General features: G+C 42.5%; 1 protein-coding gene across 13 annotated transcripts in view; it reads right to left on the bottom strand.

Annotated features, from left to right (window-relative positions):
- The window catches only part of ACIN1 (apoptotic chromatin condensation inducer 1), a 36,106-nt gene that overhangs the window by 12,851 nt on the left and 6,389 nt on the right, over nt 1-16,866 (bottom strand). For 10 of the 13 annotated variants that reach the window (XM_055362367.2, XM_019009508.4, XM_055362368.2 and 7 more), the window contains 4 exons: nt 10,363-10,451; nt 8,161-9,426; nt 7,434-7,652; nt 6,765-6,880 (listed from right to left, as the gene is read on the bottom strand). In XM_055362367.2, the coding sequence (XP_055218342.2) occupies nt 6,765-6,880; nt 7,434-7,652; nt 8,161-9,426; nt 10,363-10,451 (1,690 nt within the window). Of the gene's footprint in view, nt 1-50; nt 2,005-6,764; nt 6,881-7,433; nt 7,653-8,160; nt 9,427-10,362; nt 10,452-16,866 lie in introns of those variants that run through there. The other 3 variants (XM_004054944.5, XM_004054945.5, XM_063697795.1) reach the window with 3 other exon arrangements.

Here is a 16,866-nt window from a genome sequence, read left to right as displayed (position 1 = left end):
GGGAGGCTAAAACAGATCTGGCTTTTAAGAGATAAGCGTTAAGTCCTCACGGCAAACCCCGAGTTCGGCTGGATTGGTCTCTCTGGAGAAGGAGGAAGAGGGCCAGGCTGCTGGTAGTGGCTGGCTCTATTGTATTGGCGGAGCGGCAGCGATCAGCCGGAGACATGCAGGGGAGCCATCTTGCCACTTACCCAGCAGCCTGTGTGTGCGGATGGGGGAGGGCCTTGCTGCAGCAGGGGAGGGGAAAGAAAAGAGGGAGGGAGCTGAGTGAGCAAGGTTCTTATCCTTTGGCAGGCCACAGGGAGTTGACTGCTGGCTCCAGAGGCCTGGCCTTCTTTTCTCAAGTTACAGCAGCTACAGAGGCTTAACCCCCCAGGGCTGGAGTGCTCCCTCCTGGTCTTCCCAGGGGGCAGGGGAGGGGGCTGGGTGGAGGACATGTAAAGTTACAGCTGCTTGATTGGAAGATTCTAGAGAATAGAGAGAATAGAAGGCAGGCAAACAGTAGAGGTGGGAGTGAAAAAGGATTAAATAAGAACGATAAAGCCAAAGTTGAAAAGTGATTAAAGAAGGATGGTAATGAAAGCTGGATAGAGGGTGGGGCATGAGCAATGTTTTATGTGCCTACCATCCTCTATCCAGTAATCTAGGCATGGAACACTGAAACCAGACCAACCAGTCAGATGCTGCAGGTAGGGAGGTGGGATGGGAATTGTCACTATCCAATCACTACAGTAACTGGCTGCTCACCCCGGCAATGACCACGTATTACTACTCCAACATGTCCTTTTCCCAGGGATGGTGGAGGAAAGTGGATAGCAGGGAGAGTTCTTCTTTCAAATACCAGTAGAAGGGGGGCAGGGTTGGTGTCTCTGAAGAGATGACAGACAACTTTGTTTTATAGAGTCTTTAATAAGGTCACCCTGCCCCAGGGTCCACTCGGGCCAGAAAAAGAAAGGATAAACAGGGCAAGAGGACCTTGGGTAGCTGAAGCTTGAAGGCCACTTCTTGAAGCAAGGGCTCCAAGGTGAGGCTCTAAGATAAGACAGTGAAGTGAGAGTGCTGCTATATGGGGCGGGGGAGATCAGCTGGGCAGAAAGCGACTGGGAACCAAGCAGAAAATATTAATCATGGGAATCTTCACTAGACCAAAGTGGGAAACAGATGCTAATAATTCAAAAAGTGCTCAGCAGATACTCAAAATGCTTATTTGTTGACTGCAGAGATGTTCCTTTTGTATCCTAGTGGCAGTAGAAGTTTACACTAAGATAAACTTCTGACAACCAAAGCTCAGTGTCTCGTGTAACATTTGAGCTTTTAGCTAGGAATGAAATTTTCTCCCTGCTGCTTAAAATCTTACACTTACAATGCCAACTGCATGCTAAAGTGGCCATATTTATACATTACTTTAAATGTTTCCTTTCACATAGTGGTCCCTGTCTGCTCAGGGTTAAGAGTGAAGACTCTGGAGTCAGACTGGCTAGCCCCACTCTGTTAAAAGTTGTGTGATAGTAGGCAAGTTCCTGGTTCTGTATATCTGTCTTGTAATCTGCAAAGTGGGCATAGTGACAATACCTATTTCATGGAACAGTGTAGTAAGTGTTAGCTCTTAAGAGTCTGGCTTGGAGGACACCCCAAGTGAAGGTACAGATACATGTAAAATACATGCACACTTAACAGGCCACTATCTCATCTGATGCCACCTCTGGGGGTCTGAGTTTCCTCAAAAGAGTAGACTGCTTGTTTTCTGAGGCAAAGCCATTCAGTGATTGGCATGACAGGTTTTCAGCAATGCCCTTATCACTATGTATAATAACTGCTACTTTATCTGCCCCCCATCTCTACCCTGCATAATTCCTCAAGGGTAGGGATTGCATCTCTTGGCCCCTAGCCCAGGGCCTAACACAAAGTAATGTTCTCTAACTATTTCTGAATTAGGGTGTCATTGTGGGTACCAAGTGGACACTTACTAAATGCTTGCTAACCTAAAAGTTTTCTTATTGAAAAAAAAATTTTTTGGCTGGGCGTGGTGGCTCACGCCTGTAATCCCAGCACTTTGGGAGGCTGAGGTGGGCGGATCACCAGCCTGACCAACATGGAGAAACCCTGTCTCTACTAAAAACACAAAATTGGCTGGGCGTGGCAGCGCATGCCTGTAATCCCAGCTACTCGGGAGGCTGAGGCAGGAGAATTGCTTGAACCCAGGATGCAGAGGTTGTGGTGAGCCGAGATCGTGCCATTGCACTCCAGCCTGGGCAACAAGAGCAAAACTCCATCTCAAAAAAAAGAAAAAAATTTTTAAATAGAATCCCCACAAAGAATGTTACACCACAGAAAATGTTACCTTCAGCCATCCTCAAATAAAATGCTCTGTTTATCCACTGTCCTAAAATACTCTCAGCTGCTAATATGCCTCTGCAGAAGTGGCTGATTCTGAGAAATTTTGTTATTAAAAATTCCTTTTTTTTTTTTTTGAGACGGAGTCTCACTCTGTTGCCCAGGCTGGAGTGCAGTGGCACAATCTCAGCTCACTGCAAGCTCCGCCTCCTGGGTTCACACCATTCTCCTGCCTCAGCCTCCCGAGCAGCTGGGACTACAGGCACCCGCCACTACACCCGGCTAATTTTTTGTATTTTTAGTAGAAACGGGGTTTCACTGTGTCAGCCAGGATGGTCTCGATCTTCTGACCTTGTGATCCGTGCGTCTCGGCCTCCCAAAGTGCTGGGATTACAGGCGTGAGCCACCATGCCCGGCCGAAAATTTCTTTTTTTAAGAATAAGAATCTTACCACATTCTCCTTTACCCTCTTAAGACACAAGAGGCGTGTGTTTTCTATTTCCCCATGATCAATTCTGTGGGACCCAACAATTCCAAACATTTTATTTTCAGACAATAATGAGGGCCGGGCGTGGTGGCTCACGCCTGTAATACCAACACTTTGGGAGGCTGAGACAGGAGGACTGCCTGAGGCCAGGAGTTTGAGACCAGCCTGGCCAACATGGTGAAACCCCATCTCTATTAAAAATAGAAAAATTAGCAGGGTGTGGCAGCCGCGTCTATAGTCCCAGCTACTCAGGAGGCTGAGGCATGATAATTGCTTGAACCCAGGAGGCGGAGGTTGCAGTGAGCAGAGATCGGGCCACTGCACTCCAGCCTGGGTGACAGAGTGAGACTCTGTCTCCAAAAAAAAAAAAAAAATATAAAGAGGTCCTTGAAACTGTCCCCAAAATGGACTCTATCTACTTGCAGGACTAGTACCAAAGCCTTGTTAACCATGTGTCAGAGCCCAACATAGCTTAACAGTCTGTGAAACTGCACAGAATAAGCAGTGGGGATATCTACCCATAAGTAAACAGTACACAAAGAAGCCCAGAAGAAAAGGGTACAACTACTTGGAGGCTAATAATATCACATTACAACTCATATGTGAATATGAGATTCAGAGAAGCTAATGGAAAAGGAAATTCCTATAGGCATATATGTTGAAATTTTAGTTATTATAGAAAATTCATGAGGAGCTGAAAAACTGACGTGAAAATTTAATAAGAAACAGTGGGACTAGATACCCTCAGAAGCATACTGGTCCCAAGATAACCTAGAACAGTATGATTTTGGGGTATATGTCCTTAGATAATTTCTCAGTGGAGCAAACTCTATTGATGACAACAAATTCTGCTTTTTCATACATCATTTGGGATATTGGCATTGTATGTCCCCTGGGGAATATCAATTACACTGTCATATTGGCTTAAAGAACCATTACCTTCCTCCTACACAGGCAGAAGGACAAACATGCATTGTACCAAGAGCCTAAAACTGCTATTGCCTGCTAGGTCTGTGCATACAGGAAGGTTGTATCTAGAGAAATCCAGGTCTGAATTAACTCAGCTGAATGATACAGCTGCCCACACAAACAAATCCCCTCTTTCCTTTCTTCCCCTTTGTTTTTTCTTAAGTAAAAAGAGAATACCATTATTTTCTGCTATATGGGGACATTTTTGTTATACCCATAGAAGGCAGAAGACCAGAGTTTTGAACAGTGCTCAACTGAAACAGGACTGAGGACCCACAAATTCCTGCTCCAAGCAATGAAAAAGACACCTTACCTCATAAATTTAGAATTCCTCAGGCACAATCAGAATCAGAATGGATTTAACCAAACACAGCAAAAAGTCAGTCAATCTCTTCCAAATGGTGACAGGTCCTTGAAGTCTAATTTTTTTTTTTTTTAACACTTTACTGCTCTGTTTTTTAAAGTCATATGACTTCTCGTTGAGACAGACAGAAAAACCAAGGTTAGGCCATAAATGGTCTTTTCCATTTTTTTTTTTTTTTTTGAGACGGAGTTTCGCTCTTGTTGCCCAGGCTGGAGTGCAATGGCGTGATCTCAGCTCACCGCAACTTCCACCTCCCGGGTTCAGGCGATTCTCCTGTCTCAGCCTCCTGAGTAGCTGGGATTACAGGTGCACACCACACCCGGCTAATTTTGTATTTTTAGTAGAGACGGGGTTTCACCATGTTGGTCAGGCTGGTCTCGAATTCCTGACCTCAGGTGATCCACCTGCCTTGGCCTCCCAAAGTGCTGCAATTACAGGCATGAGTCACCACGCCTGGCCATGCCATAAATGGTCTTTTCCATTTAGCATTGTTGATTACGCTTTCAAAATTGACCAGAGCTCTAGAGGGCTGCCAGGCTGCACACTTAACACTCTGGAGGGGTGAGAGACCAGGAAGGGTGTCGTTAATCAGTTGTGGTAGGGCCTCCAGAAATGTATGCAACCTTCTCAAAGATTTATTTACCAGATCCAATGCCTATGGGTTTAGGCCTCTGGGCATGCTGTTTTGTTAGAATGTTGAACAAACCATGTGATAGGCAGGTAGAAGGAAAGCAGGTACGAGTGATGTGTGTGAACTGCTCCTCAGTGAAGACTGCATTTCCCTTCTATACACTACTCCACTGAAGCGGGCCTAGGCAACAATGGACAATCTAAGTATTTGCCCAAGATGCCACTTGCCTATCATCTTATTAGAATCAATGTGACTAAATTATCTCAGTCATAAAATGAAGATCAAAACCACCTTTACCTGGAGTGGGGGGACAGGAAACTCTATGACTCCAAGCTTCATGTGCCCTGGACTTGCATGGGAATGTCCAGAAAAAAAGCTGCTTCAAAACAAAATAAAATGCCTTTCCGTTGCTAGGATCTCATAAACCCACAGAATTTTAAGGCTAGCAAAGAGCTTTTCAGAAAATCACTTTCTTCCCAAGGTGCATCGGAAGCAGTTCCTCAGGCCCGATTAGTAGCAGGCTGTCAATACCCACTTCAAAACTGCCATTTCACAAAGGACATGCTTTTGTAAAATGGAATGTAAAATGTACCTCCATGGAACTGGGAGGACGGGGGCAGGTATTATGTCTGGTTGAGGGATATGGAAGAGAAAATGTCACCCCATTTCCTCATCGATGATGTAGCTGGGGAATCCTGAATACCTTCCAGAATCCGCTGAGTTTTCACTTTATGGTCCTAGAAGAAAAACCCTTTTCCAAAGGATAGCGTACCCATTCCAGAAGGGAAAAACAAAACAATTTCAAAGGAAGTAGAGTGAATTTTTGGCTGCCAAACAAAAAATGTTAACAGCCACAAGATGGCAGCAGAGGTAAGACTATCAGAATGGACAAGGATTATACCCCTCAGCAAGGGTACACCCCCAGGTAAAAGCTATATAGTAAGGTCTATAAAACTATCATTAAAGTCACAGGCAAATGAGATAAATCATGTCACCTGCCCACTACCCTCCAAAAGTCAGAGTTAAAATACAGTTTGAAGCTCTCAGAAGAGTATAAATTATTAGACAATTACATATAGGGGAAAATAATACTGGTAGCATTAGTGTTAATATGGCATAAAAACAAGTACAGAATAACTTTAGGCTAACAGTCTACACAGGACATTCTACAAAGCAGTTCAGGGTTCCTGATGTCTAAAAGCTACGCAATCTTATTCCCATAAGGCTTCATTTTTTCATTTCCCATGAGACTTTGAAGCCAGGAATTCTGGCTCATTGGCTTCTTAATTTATAATACCTATCTCAGAAGAATGAATGACATACCTATTTAATTCTAATTTAACCTGATATGAGTATTTCTCTAGGACTTAATATAAAGATTTTAAAAACTCACATTAATTGTATAAATTTTAAGTTCAATCAAATGGTCTTAAGGGCCCAGGAACAAACTTCTGACTTGAAAGGAACTTCATAATTTGCTGTACTGTATGCTGTAAGAACTAGGATATCCTAGCAGAACTAGGATAGCTTAATGACAGGTAGTAACTAGGGAACTAGGGAAAATGCACAAACTAAAAAATAGCCCCCAGCTGTGCCTTTATTAAGACCCTCAATATCCTTTATTAAACTGGGTTCCTAGGTAAACATGAGTTAAAGATTAAGATGCCCTGAGTCAATTCCCTTACATGGTTTTGAGTGTGGAAGCAGAAGCTTCCATTGCCTAAATCTTAAAGGAGTTGACTATTTTGGCTGGATGATCCCAGGTGAGTTTTCCTTGTGCCCTGACGACCACTTTTCAGGTTACCTTAAAGGTGGCAGCTTCCAACATAGTAACTGAAGTCTAGCCTTTGTCCAGATAAAGCTCTGCCTTTATGTTTTAAAAGGAAACTAGGACTGCTTAGTCAAAGAACCCTAGGGAGCGAAGAACTACCGCACACTCATAGTTCCTTGTTATACCCCGGTCGAGATATATCACTTACACAGTGTGATGAATTCTTTCTGATTCTGGCAGATGAGAGGTCTGAGTCTCTGAGGTTTGGGGCTGTGTGGCAGCTGGTGGCTCTGCCTCTTCAGCTTCACACTTCTTTGGGCTCCCCTGTCAGGAGATAGCAAAAATGAACAGAGCAAAACATTTAGATCTGCTTGGTTCCTTTTCTTCTACCTGGAGCCTGAAAAAGGCAGGGCAGGACATACACAGTACCAGCTCCACACACGGCCCTCTGTATCTGTTATTTCATTTTAGAAGAAGGAAAGGAACATGGCTTAAAAATAGGTACTTCAAGAATATTTATGCCAGTAATCATTTTATCACAATTTTTAATTTTTTTCCTTTTCCTCAGTGATCCTTGTTCTGACCGAATTCTTTTTTGAGAGAACTGAGAAAAGGCTGACTTCCTTTTGGCAGATAAAAGGAGGAGTTATGAGGAAGAGTTGACCCTGGGGGCCCTGGAGATAACCCTGCTGCTCAGCCTCATGTAGAACTTCTACGAACCAGGGAGCTGGAAATGAGTTAAGCAGGATTAACAGGTATCCACTACATTTCTACTGAACCTTGTCCAGACTTAACTTTTTAGTTTTATAGCAAAGACAAGAGGGAAGATCTTGCTTAATCCTCCATCTCTGTGTAGGGAGGGGTCACAATAGCCTACCCGCTCAGGCTGTAACCTCTGGGTCACATGCTTTTCAGCTGATTCAGGCTGACTCAGACGCCTTGCTTGGACAGAGGATGAGGAGGTGGAAGTCCTCTCCTTTGGCTCACAGACCTGCAGTTGTGGCACTGGTGGAGTTGCAACCTCCTGACCAGAAGAGGGATCTTTGGTTTCAGTATAGCTGGTGCTGCTGTCCCTGGAGACTCCAGGGCTCAGAGACTAAAACAAAATGAAACACATAACAAGGAAAATTATTGTATATGGTATATATTCAGTAGATTGCTGAGTTTTCCAGTTTCCATGGACCAAATTTTATACTCTGGATCTTTTTGTCTGTGTTTACTCCCATTTTGTCTGTGTTTATTCCCATTTAGTGGTCTCCTTGACCACTTATTTAACAAATTATTAAGTTTTAACTAGATGCTAGATCCTAGGACACACACGTAAAAGGGCATGCCCACATCCTCAAGAAGTTTCCATCTAGTGGAGGAGATGAGTACATAAATTCAACATTCTATCAAGGGACTCAAAATGAAAAAGAACCCCATTTCGGGAATCAGTTAATTGAAAATTCGATTCTGAAATGAGGAGAAAGTAATCAGTGAAGGAGAGTAAAGGAGGCTTTTCCTATTCCTTTCAGAAATCATGACAGGCTCTCCAGGGGCTGAAATGAAAACCACTGGAATATGACAGAACATTAATACATCCGGGATTCTCTCATACTCACTTTTCTGCTGTTGCTTGATGCTGAACGAGAACGTGAACGTGAACGTGACCTTGATCTGGACTCTGATGTTGATCTGGAGCCCATCTTGGGTCTACCACGAGGGTTGGCATGAGTACGTGCCTGGGCTACATCTCTCTGCTTGGATCTGAGCGGTGAATGAGACCGAGAACCTGAACTGTCAGGAGAGCGAGATCTTGATCTAGAACTGGAGGAGGAAGATGAGGAGGACCGGCTAGAGGATGAATCCGCTGACTGTTTCAATCTGTGGCTTGGGAGAAGGGTATGAGAAGCTCTTCTGCCTTCCTTCTGTTCCAAAGATGGCTGTTTCAGACATTCTTCAGTGATTCCTTTGGCCAGTGCTAATTCCTCAATTTTTAGAGGGAGGGGCTGAGCAGATCTGTCTGACTCAGGTTCAAGATCCTTCTGGGCTGAGTAGTCAGCCAGTGTGCTTTTCTGAACCAGAGGCAGGACACTCTCCTCTGGCACTTTCTCTGCTGGAGATTCTGCTTTGGTGTCTGAAGGACTTGACAAAGGAGACAGGCTTCCTACCAACTGGACAGTATGCTGAGATACTAATAGCTCCCTGGTGTCAGCATCTGCATTAGGAGGAGATAACTGAATGAGGACAGGGGGGGCTGGGCCTTCCATGGGCTCTATTTCTTCTTCACTATGGAGCTGTGGATGAGGTGGTGGAGAAGATGCTTCCTTTGTTAGTAAAGGTGGAGGAGTCTCCTCCTCGCTGGCAGTTTGCTCTGGCAGTGCTACAAGTGAGGCCTTCTTTTGATCTTCAGTCAGTCGAGGAGGGGAAGGAGACTTCGATTTTTCCTTTAAGCCTTGTGAAGATTTTATTTCTCTTTCTTCCTCCTCAAGGGGAGATGTTGTCTTCATTTCCTTCTCCTGCTGCTGTCTGGCCAGATGACTTTTTCTAGCCTCTTCTTGGGATCTTGTAAATCTCCCTCCTCTCTCTAACACCTCCTGTTCCTGGGATCTTGTTTTGGGTCTCTCATCCATCATCTCCTCTGGTTTTACTCTAGGCATCTCTTCCCCTTCTTCCTTAAACTCTTTCAGGATTGGTGCCTCCCTAGATTTTTGTCCCTCATCATCATCTTCCTCTTCTTCATCATCTTCCTCCTCCTCCTCCTCCTCTTCTTCCTCCTCTGTTTTCAAATTTCGATCTGCTCTGACCCTTAGGTTTCTGGAAGGTGTTTCTTGATCCTCTTCCTCCTCAGCAGGTTGGCTGCCCTCAGACAGTTTAGCTGCTCTTGCCTGAAAGAACAGATACACAATGGCTCCAAACGTATTTGCTCACAGTCAACAGAGGAAAGTATCTAATGAAGACACCCCTAGGAAGGAGAAATTCAATGATATATACTTTCAGCAACAGAAACAGGAGTGATAGGAGACAATCATGACTAACGTGGCCCTTAGGGGAATCAAAACAAAGTGACCAAAAGAAATACCATAATGAAGCTACTTCTATGTAGTTTAAATTTTAGCTTCAAGCACCCTTTTTTTTTTTTCAGTAAAATATTAGCAGAGCATCTAGAAAGTAAAAGGGTGGATAGGGGGCTGAGGAGAACTAACCTACTATCAATTAATATGATTATCTTTTTATCATTTTGGTATATTTCTTTTTGTTCTTTCCTCTAATCATTTCCTTTGTACAGTCATAATTACACTACACATAACACTTTTGTATTCTGCCCACTTAGTGTTATATCATATAACTTTAAGGCTTTAATTGAATGGTTAATTATGTCATATCTTGTCTAATAATGTGCTTTAAGAATACAGAGCAGCCTGCTAATTTTCAAATTCAAACTTTTAAAAAATATTCACTTAGAAATCTAAAAGGCAGAGCAGATCTAAATAAAAAGACAAAACGAACAACAAAAAGATGACAAATAGGAGAAGGAAGATAACCACAAAGAAATCTAGAGGCTAGGCAGTGGCTCATGCCTGTAATCCCAACCCTTTGGGAGGCTGAGGTGGAATGATTGCTTAAGCCTAGGAGGTCGAGGCTGTAGTGAGCTGCGATTGTTCCACTGCACTCCAGCCTAGGCGACAGAGCCAGACTCTGTCCCAAAAAAGAAAAACAAAACCCCTAAATGTAGAGACATACGAACTCAAAAAAAGTCTGAAGAAGAGAAGATATCCAAAGCATTACTGAAGAGGTGATGCTTTAGGAGGTATCTGAGTTACCTGTCTGACCCTAGATGATCGTCTTTCTCCTTTCCTTGGTTTCTCATCATCAGAGTCACCTTTCTCTTCAGAAATTGAGGAGCTTTTCCCTATTGAATGAAAAAGAATCAAGTCAGATTCATGAAGACTCATTCATGGCTTTTTAAAAATCAGGCTTTCTAATATCCAACCAATTATAGCATATGAGCCTATCAAGACATATCTGTATCGGTTTCTTTGACTTCTACACTAAAGAAAAGACTACAAAGAGCCCTAAGGTCAGGGTCTTATTGGTCATTCTTGGTGTGCACGTCTAGAATATTTTCAACACCTCGAAGCCAATTCACATATTATAAATAACTCAAATAAATGTAAAATAATTTCCAGGGGCTTCAAACTGTCTAGCAGGGATGTACAAATACGAAGTGTACTTATTTCTACAAAGTGTTCTTACTCTGAATAAAGTTTAAGACTTCATTATGTTCTGTATCCATTTTTTTGGATTGCCTATTACTACTACTTTCTAATTTCAACCAAAATATTATGATGAAATATATGAATTTGCACAATAACAAACTCAAGAAATAAATACTTAGAGGAATGTTTTTCAGTGCCCTGAAGTTCCTGAAATTACTTCAAGCCAACTGGATGGGGTTTCAGAATTGGGTCCTGTCTATTAGGTTTTATGTATTAGAGCTCAAGATTTTTTTTTTTTTTTCCTGAGATGGAGTCTCACTCTGTCACCCAGGCTGGATGCAGTGGTGCAATCTCGCCTCACTGCGACCTCTGCCCCCTGGCTTCAAACCAGTCTCATGCCTCAGCCTCCTGAGTAGCTGGGATTACAGGTGCCCACCACCATGCCTGGCTAATTTTTGTATTTTTAGTAGATATGGGGTTTCACCCTGTTGGACAGGCTGGTCTCAAACTCCTGACCTCAAGTGATCTGCCCACCTTGGCCTCCCAAAGTGCTGGGATTACAGGCATGAGCTCACATGTTTTTCTTTTTTTTTTTTTGAGACAGAGTTTTGCTCTTGTTGCCCAGGATGGAGTGCAATGGCATGATCTAGGCTCACCACAACCTCCGCCTCCCGGGTTCAAGCGATTCTCCTGCTTCAGCCTACCGGGCAGCTAGGACTGCAGGCGCACGCCACCATACCTGGCTAATTTCGGTATTTTTTACAGAGACAGGGTTTCATCATGTTGCCTAGGCTGGTTCGAACTCCTGGGCTCAAGCAATCCACCCGCCTTGGCCTCCCAAAGTGCTGGAATTACAGGCCTGAGTCACCGCACCCGGACTAGGTGAGGTTTTTTTTTTTTTTTTAAGGAAAAAAAAAAGTTCTATTAAAAGAAAGCTTGGAAACCGCCAATCTAGGTTATCCTGAACAATAAATCCATGTAAAACTGAAAGAAAGTTTCACTCAAATTCCATGAAGGAAGGTAACTGGGTAAATCACTTAAGTAATTTGGGTCTCAATATCTTTCTTTTTAGACAGGGTTTTACTCTATCACCCAGGCTGGAGTGCAGTGGCATGATCATGGCTCACTGCAGCTCAGCCTCCAGGGCTCAAGTAATCCTCCCACCCCGGTCCTCCCAAAGTGCTGAGATTAAGGTATAAACCACTGTGCCCGAGTCTCAAATGTCATGATTGAGAAAAAGGAGGGGCTGCACTAGATGATTTCCAAATTTCCTACCAGAATTAAGATCAACTAGGCGGCCGGGCACGGTGGCTCACGCCTGTAATCCTAGCACTTTGAGAGGTCGAGGCAGGCGGATCACGACGTCAGGAGATCGAGACCATCCTGGCTAACATGGTGAAACCCCGTCTCTACTAAAAATACAAAAAATTAGCCGGGCGTGGCAGCGGGTGCCTGTAGTCCCAGCTACTCGGGAGGCTGAGGCAGAATGGCGTGAACCTGGGAGGCGGAGCTTGCAGTGAGTCGAGATCGTGCCACTGCACTCCAGCCTGGGTGACAGAGCGAGACTCCGTCTCAAAAAAAAAAAAAAGATCAACTATGTACAGTAGCAATACTAACATCAATGAGAACCAGTTTAGAAAATAGCAGGAAGATAATTATATTCCAGATACTTCATCAGCTAGATTGGACTCAATGTTAATACAGTACAAAAGGTTCTGTACACAAAACCATGTTGTATAGTAATAGAGCAAATAAAGCAGATGGTATGCAGCTCTAACCCAAGATCTTCTCTCTTATTTTTTTTTCTGAGACAGAGTCTTGCTCGTCACCCAGGCTGGAGTGCAATGGCACGATTTCGGTTCACTGCAACCTCCGCCTCCTGGGTTCAAGTGATTCTCCTGCCTCAGCCTCCTGAGTAACTGGGATTACAGGCGCCCCCCACCACGCCTGGCTAACTTTTGTATTTTTAGTAGAGACGGGGTTTTGCCATGTTGGCCAGGCTGGTCTCGAACTCCTGACCTCGTCATCCTCCCCCTCCTTGGCAAGTATCAGTGAAAGAAGCTGATTTATCTCACACATACCAAAAAAAAAAAAAAGGCAAGTGCAAGGTTGGTCAGGGATAAATGTGTTAAAGTCAACGCTGGGCGCAGTGGCTCACGCCTGTAATCCCAGCACTTTGGGAGGCCGAGGTGGGCGATCACGAGGTCAGGAGATCAAGACCATGGTGAAACCCCGTCTCTACTAAAAATACAAAAAAAAAAATTAGTCGGGTGTGGTGGCAGGTGCCTGTAGTCCCAGCTACTCGGGAGGCTGAGGCAGGAGAATGGCGTGAACCCGGAAGGCAGAGCTTGCAGTGAGCAGAGATCACGCCACTGCACTCCAGCCTGGGCGACAGAGCGAGACTCCATCTCAAAAAACAACAACAACAACAACAACAACAAAGTCAAATAACTGAGTTGCAATTTTAAAATCAGTATGTATAAGCAAAACAGCCTCTTTACCTACCTACTGTGAATTATATCCTATTTATTGAATTATAATGTTATTTTTGATACTGTAAAACTGCAGTGATAGGATTTCTGGATGATTACTCCTCTGGAAGAACTTGTAGCAAGTCATCAAAGAGATCTGGAGAAATGAACAGGGCTGTTCAGAAAGTTCTGGTCATCACTGTTTTGCAATGAAAGCAGAAACTGGAGGGGCCTCAGACATGAAACAAGAAATTAGTCAGCAACGCAAAATATAAAGAGATGAGGAATCTCTAATTCCTTGGAAAGAGCTGATGTGATGCAGACAAACTTCTGAAAAAGGTGATACCTTCTATTATAAGAACATGGCCACAATGAATGTCTTAGGCCAGATGTTAGTAACACATGTAGACAGTGAGCACTTCAGCTAAGGGTGGAGCTGATACTGATAACAGGCTAATAAATACATTTCAGGATTCGAAAAACAAGTCAGGGTAAATATTAGATTTCCAAGAGTCCAAAGCCAGAAGGCTTCACAGAAAGGAAAAGGCAGTTGCTAGACAATGCAGGATATATTAAAGTGCAGAATGTTTAAGAGTTATAGAGGAAATAGTTCTTCATCCTAGAAAACAAATTCCTGGGCAGGATTTGTGGGACCAAAGTAAGGAAGCCAGAGATCGAAGAACAGCCTGTGGCTAAAAGGTAACCTTAGGTGTGAATAAGAAGCAGGAATGAAGAGAATACAGACCTGGAAACAATGCCAAACCTAAATCTGACTCATGTTAGACCTGTAAGTAAGTTACCTAGCATTTCTCTACAATTTCCGCATCCAGGTTTTAATATGGAGAAAACGGAATGAGGGGCATACTCCATAAGCCAAAGGCTGGCTAAAATCACCTTTGTTAAAGAATCAATATTCTGAATATTCATTTTAAAATGTATTTTCTTAGTTTGAGCTCTTTTTGAAAAAATTAAGGACGGTAAGAATTTCTGTACACACAGTCATGATATAGAAGGAAATTCAGACAATTTATGACTATGGTAGGTGGATGAGTCCTGACACCTTAGAAATATCTGAAGAAAGTGATGGAGACATAAGAGGGAAAGTCAGACAGGATTTTATAAACCAATTATTTCCTTGAGACATGGTTTCACTCTGTTGTCTGCCACCTTGACTGCTAGGGCCCAAGCAATCTTCCCACCTCAGCCTCCTGAGTAGCTGGGACTACAGGCATGTGCCATCACAGTCAGCTAATGTTTTCTATTTTTTTGTACAGATAGGACTCACTACGTTGCTCAGGCCAATCTCCTGGGAGATCCTCCCACCTCAGCCTCCCATAGTGCTAGGATTACAGGTGTGAGACACCACACCTGGACAAACCAATTCTTCCTTCCTATTTGGGATTTTTCCAATAGCATATAAACAGGAGGATGCTGGAATATAAACCAAAGATCTTGATAAATTATAACACTGAAAAACTCTTCCTTCGGTTAGTCATTCATAAAATGAATTGGTCAACAGAACCACTCAGGGACTTTTTAAAAAATGTAGAGTCCCAGGACTCCCATTCCTTGAGATTCTTTGGGTAGGGGCCAGGAATCCATATTCTTAAACATAGTAATATTAAAACAAATAAAAAATCTCCCTCAGGTGCCAGTAGCGTTTAGAAAAATGTTAGTAGGAAACTTGATCAAAATTTGTTATTCAAGAGAGAACCCCAAAACATTCAAAGCCAACAAATAAGCTGCCATTGCAATGGCATACTGGCATATGGCAGACTGAGATTCTATACCTGGAAGAATCTGATTTCTGGGCAAACACTAGGGTTAATGCTGATTCAACTAAGCACTGATAGAATTCCAAATGGCCACTCCATTCAGGACCTTAACTAAATTTTGTACAACATCTATAATGGGATTCTCATCTAAGCCAAGATCAGAGGTAGGAAAGTTTATGGCATAAAGGACACTGAAGAGCATTTACGGCAATTATGAGCAGTACTCTACAATTTACTACATTCATACTTTCCAATTTATTTTTCACCTTTTTTTTTTAACGTCTGGGTTTTTTTTTTCCTCCATCAATCATTAGCCATGGGCAGGGTCTTACTGATGACATAAAGCACTGAAAAGATTGGCTACCCTTACTCTAAATCTTTGCTTTTGAAATCTATTTCAGAAATCATTTCTCATTTTCATTTCAAATTATATTAAGAACTGACAGCCTCTCTTTTTAAAGAGAGGTCCTTATCAAATCATGGTCCTATTAAGAATTTTCAATGATTCCCCCATTACCTATAGAACTAAAAAAAAAACCCTCATACTTACTGGCCTGGCATTTAAAGCCCTCTGTGTATCACCCTCATCTATCTTTTAAATTGTTTTGCTGACTATTCTTGAATGTGAAATACTCTACTCTGGCTAGATTAGTCTACTACCTCTCCTTTAAAAATACCATTTTCATTCCTATCTCTCTGACTTTGTTCCTTCCTAAAAATATCTTCTTGTATCCTCTCTGCCAAACCATTTCTAAGGCTCAGCTCAAATCCTGTATCTCCTTATGAGGCTTTCTCTAATCACTGTAGTCCTCAGAACTCTTCCACTCTTTTGGTTCCCTATGTCTGTATCATTGTCACATACTATCTTCTATTGTTCGATTTATGTGTAATTGTTCTCTCTTCCTAACAGACTTTATGCTGTGCTAACTCCCAATATACTCTCACAGAGATATGTATGCGGTAGGAATTCAATAAATTTTTTTTTTCTTTTATGTGAGAAGAAATACCGACAATTTTAGAAGAGCTTTCTCTTTCCTCTTGGCTTTAAAATCAGGGGGGAAAGGGCGCAGGGAGCAAAGTGGATCAGCTGAGGGTCTACTACTCTCATATTTCAGGAGAAAAGAGGTCCCTAAGGAACTTAATAATTCCAAAGTATCGGCCTGTATTTTCTTACTAAAAGATTTCTAGAAATGTCTTTCTGGGTCTAAGACTAGGATCAAGAAAAACAGGGACTGAGTAAAACAGGACCTTAAAACTAGACTCAAAGGCTCTCTATTTTCTCTAGCCTTTTGGAAAATTTCTTTCCCACCATTAAATATCTCCTAAAAAATCTATTTCCATTAAGAGTCTATCGCTGCTCAGCCTTTTAACTAAAATCAACTGTAGTCCATGAAGGAATTCTATATTAATCAGAAGAGCTGGGAACTTCCATACATCCTAAAAACACTGATTACGGTGGATTCCGCATCCCCCTCAACACTACTAATTATTCAAAATACTTGTTAAGTTACACATTGGTTTAACATATCTACTAACAATCCACGTCTTATATACATATTAAGTATCCCTTTTCCAAAATGCTTGGGATCACAAGTGTTTTAGATTTTGGATTTTTGAATATTTGCATTATACTTTCTGATTCAGCATCCCTAATCTGAAAACCCAAAATCTGAAATGCTCTGATGAGCATTTCCTTTGAGTGTCATGTGAATACTCAAAAAGTTTTGGGTCTTTGGATTAGGCATGCTCAACCTGTACATATTTTCCTCAAAGTATACTGACTTAGACAGGTAGTTCCCAAAAGACAAAGGCTACATTTATAGACTTTTGCTTGAGATATTATGCAAAATTGGGTGCCTACT

The sequence above is a fragment of the Gorilla gorilla genome, chromosome 15 (assembly GCF_029281585.2).
Source record: "Gorilla gorilla gorilla isolate KB3781 chromosome 15, NHGRI_mGorGor1-v2.1_pri, whole genome shotgun sequence".
Taxonomy (NCBI): domain Eukaryota; kingdom Metazoa; phylum Chordata; class Mammalia; order Primates; family Hominidae; genus Gorilla; species Gorilla gorilla.
The sequence above is the reverse complement of the archived record's forward strand: the minus strand, read 5'-3'. Positions and strand labels throughout refer to the sequence as shown.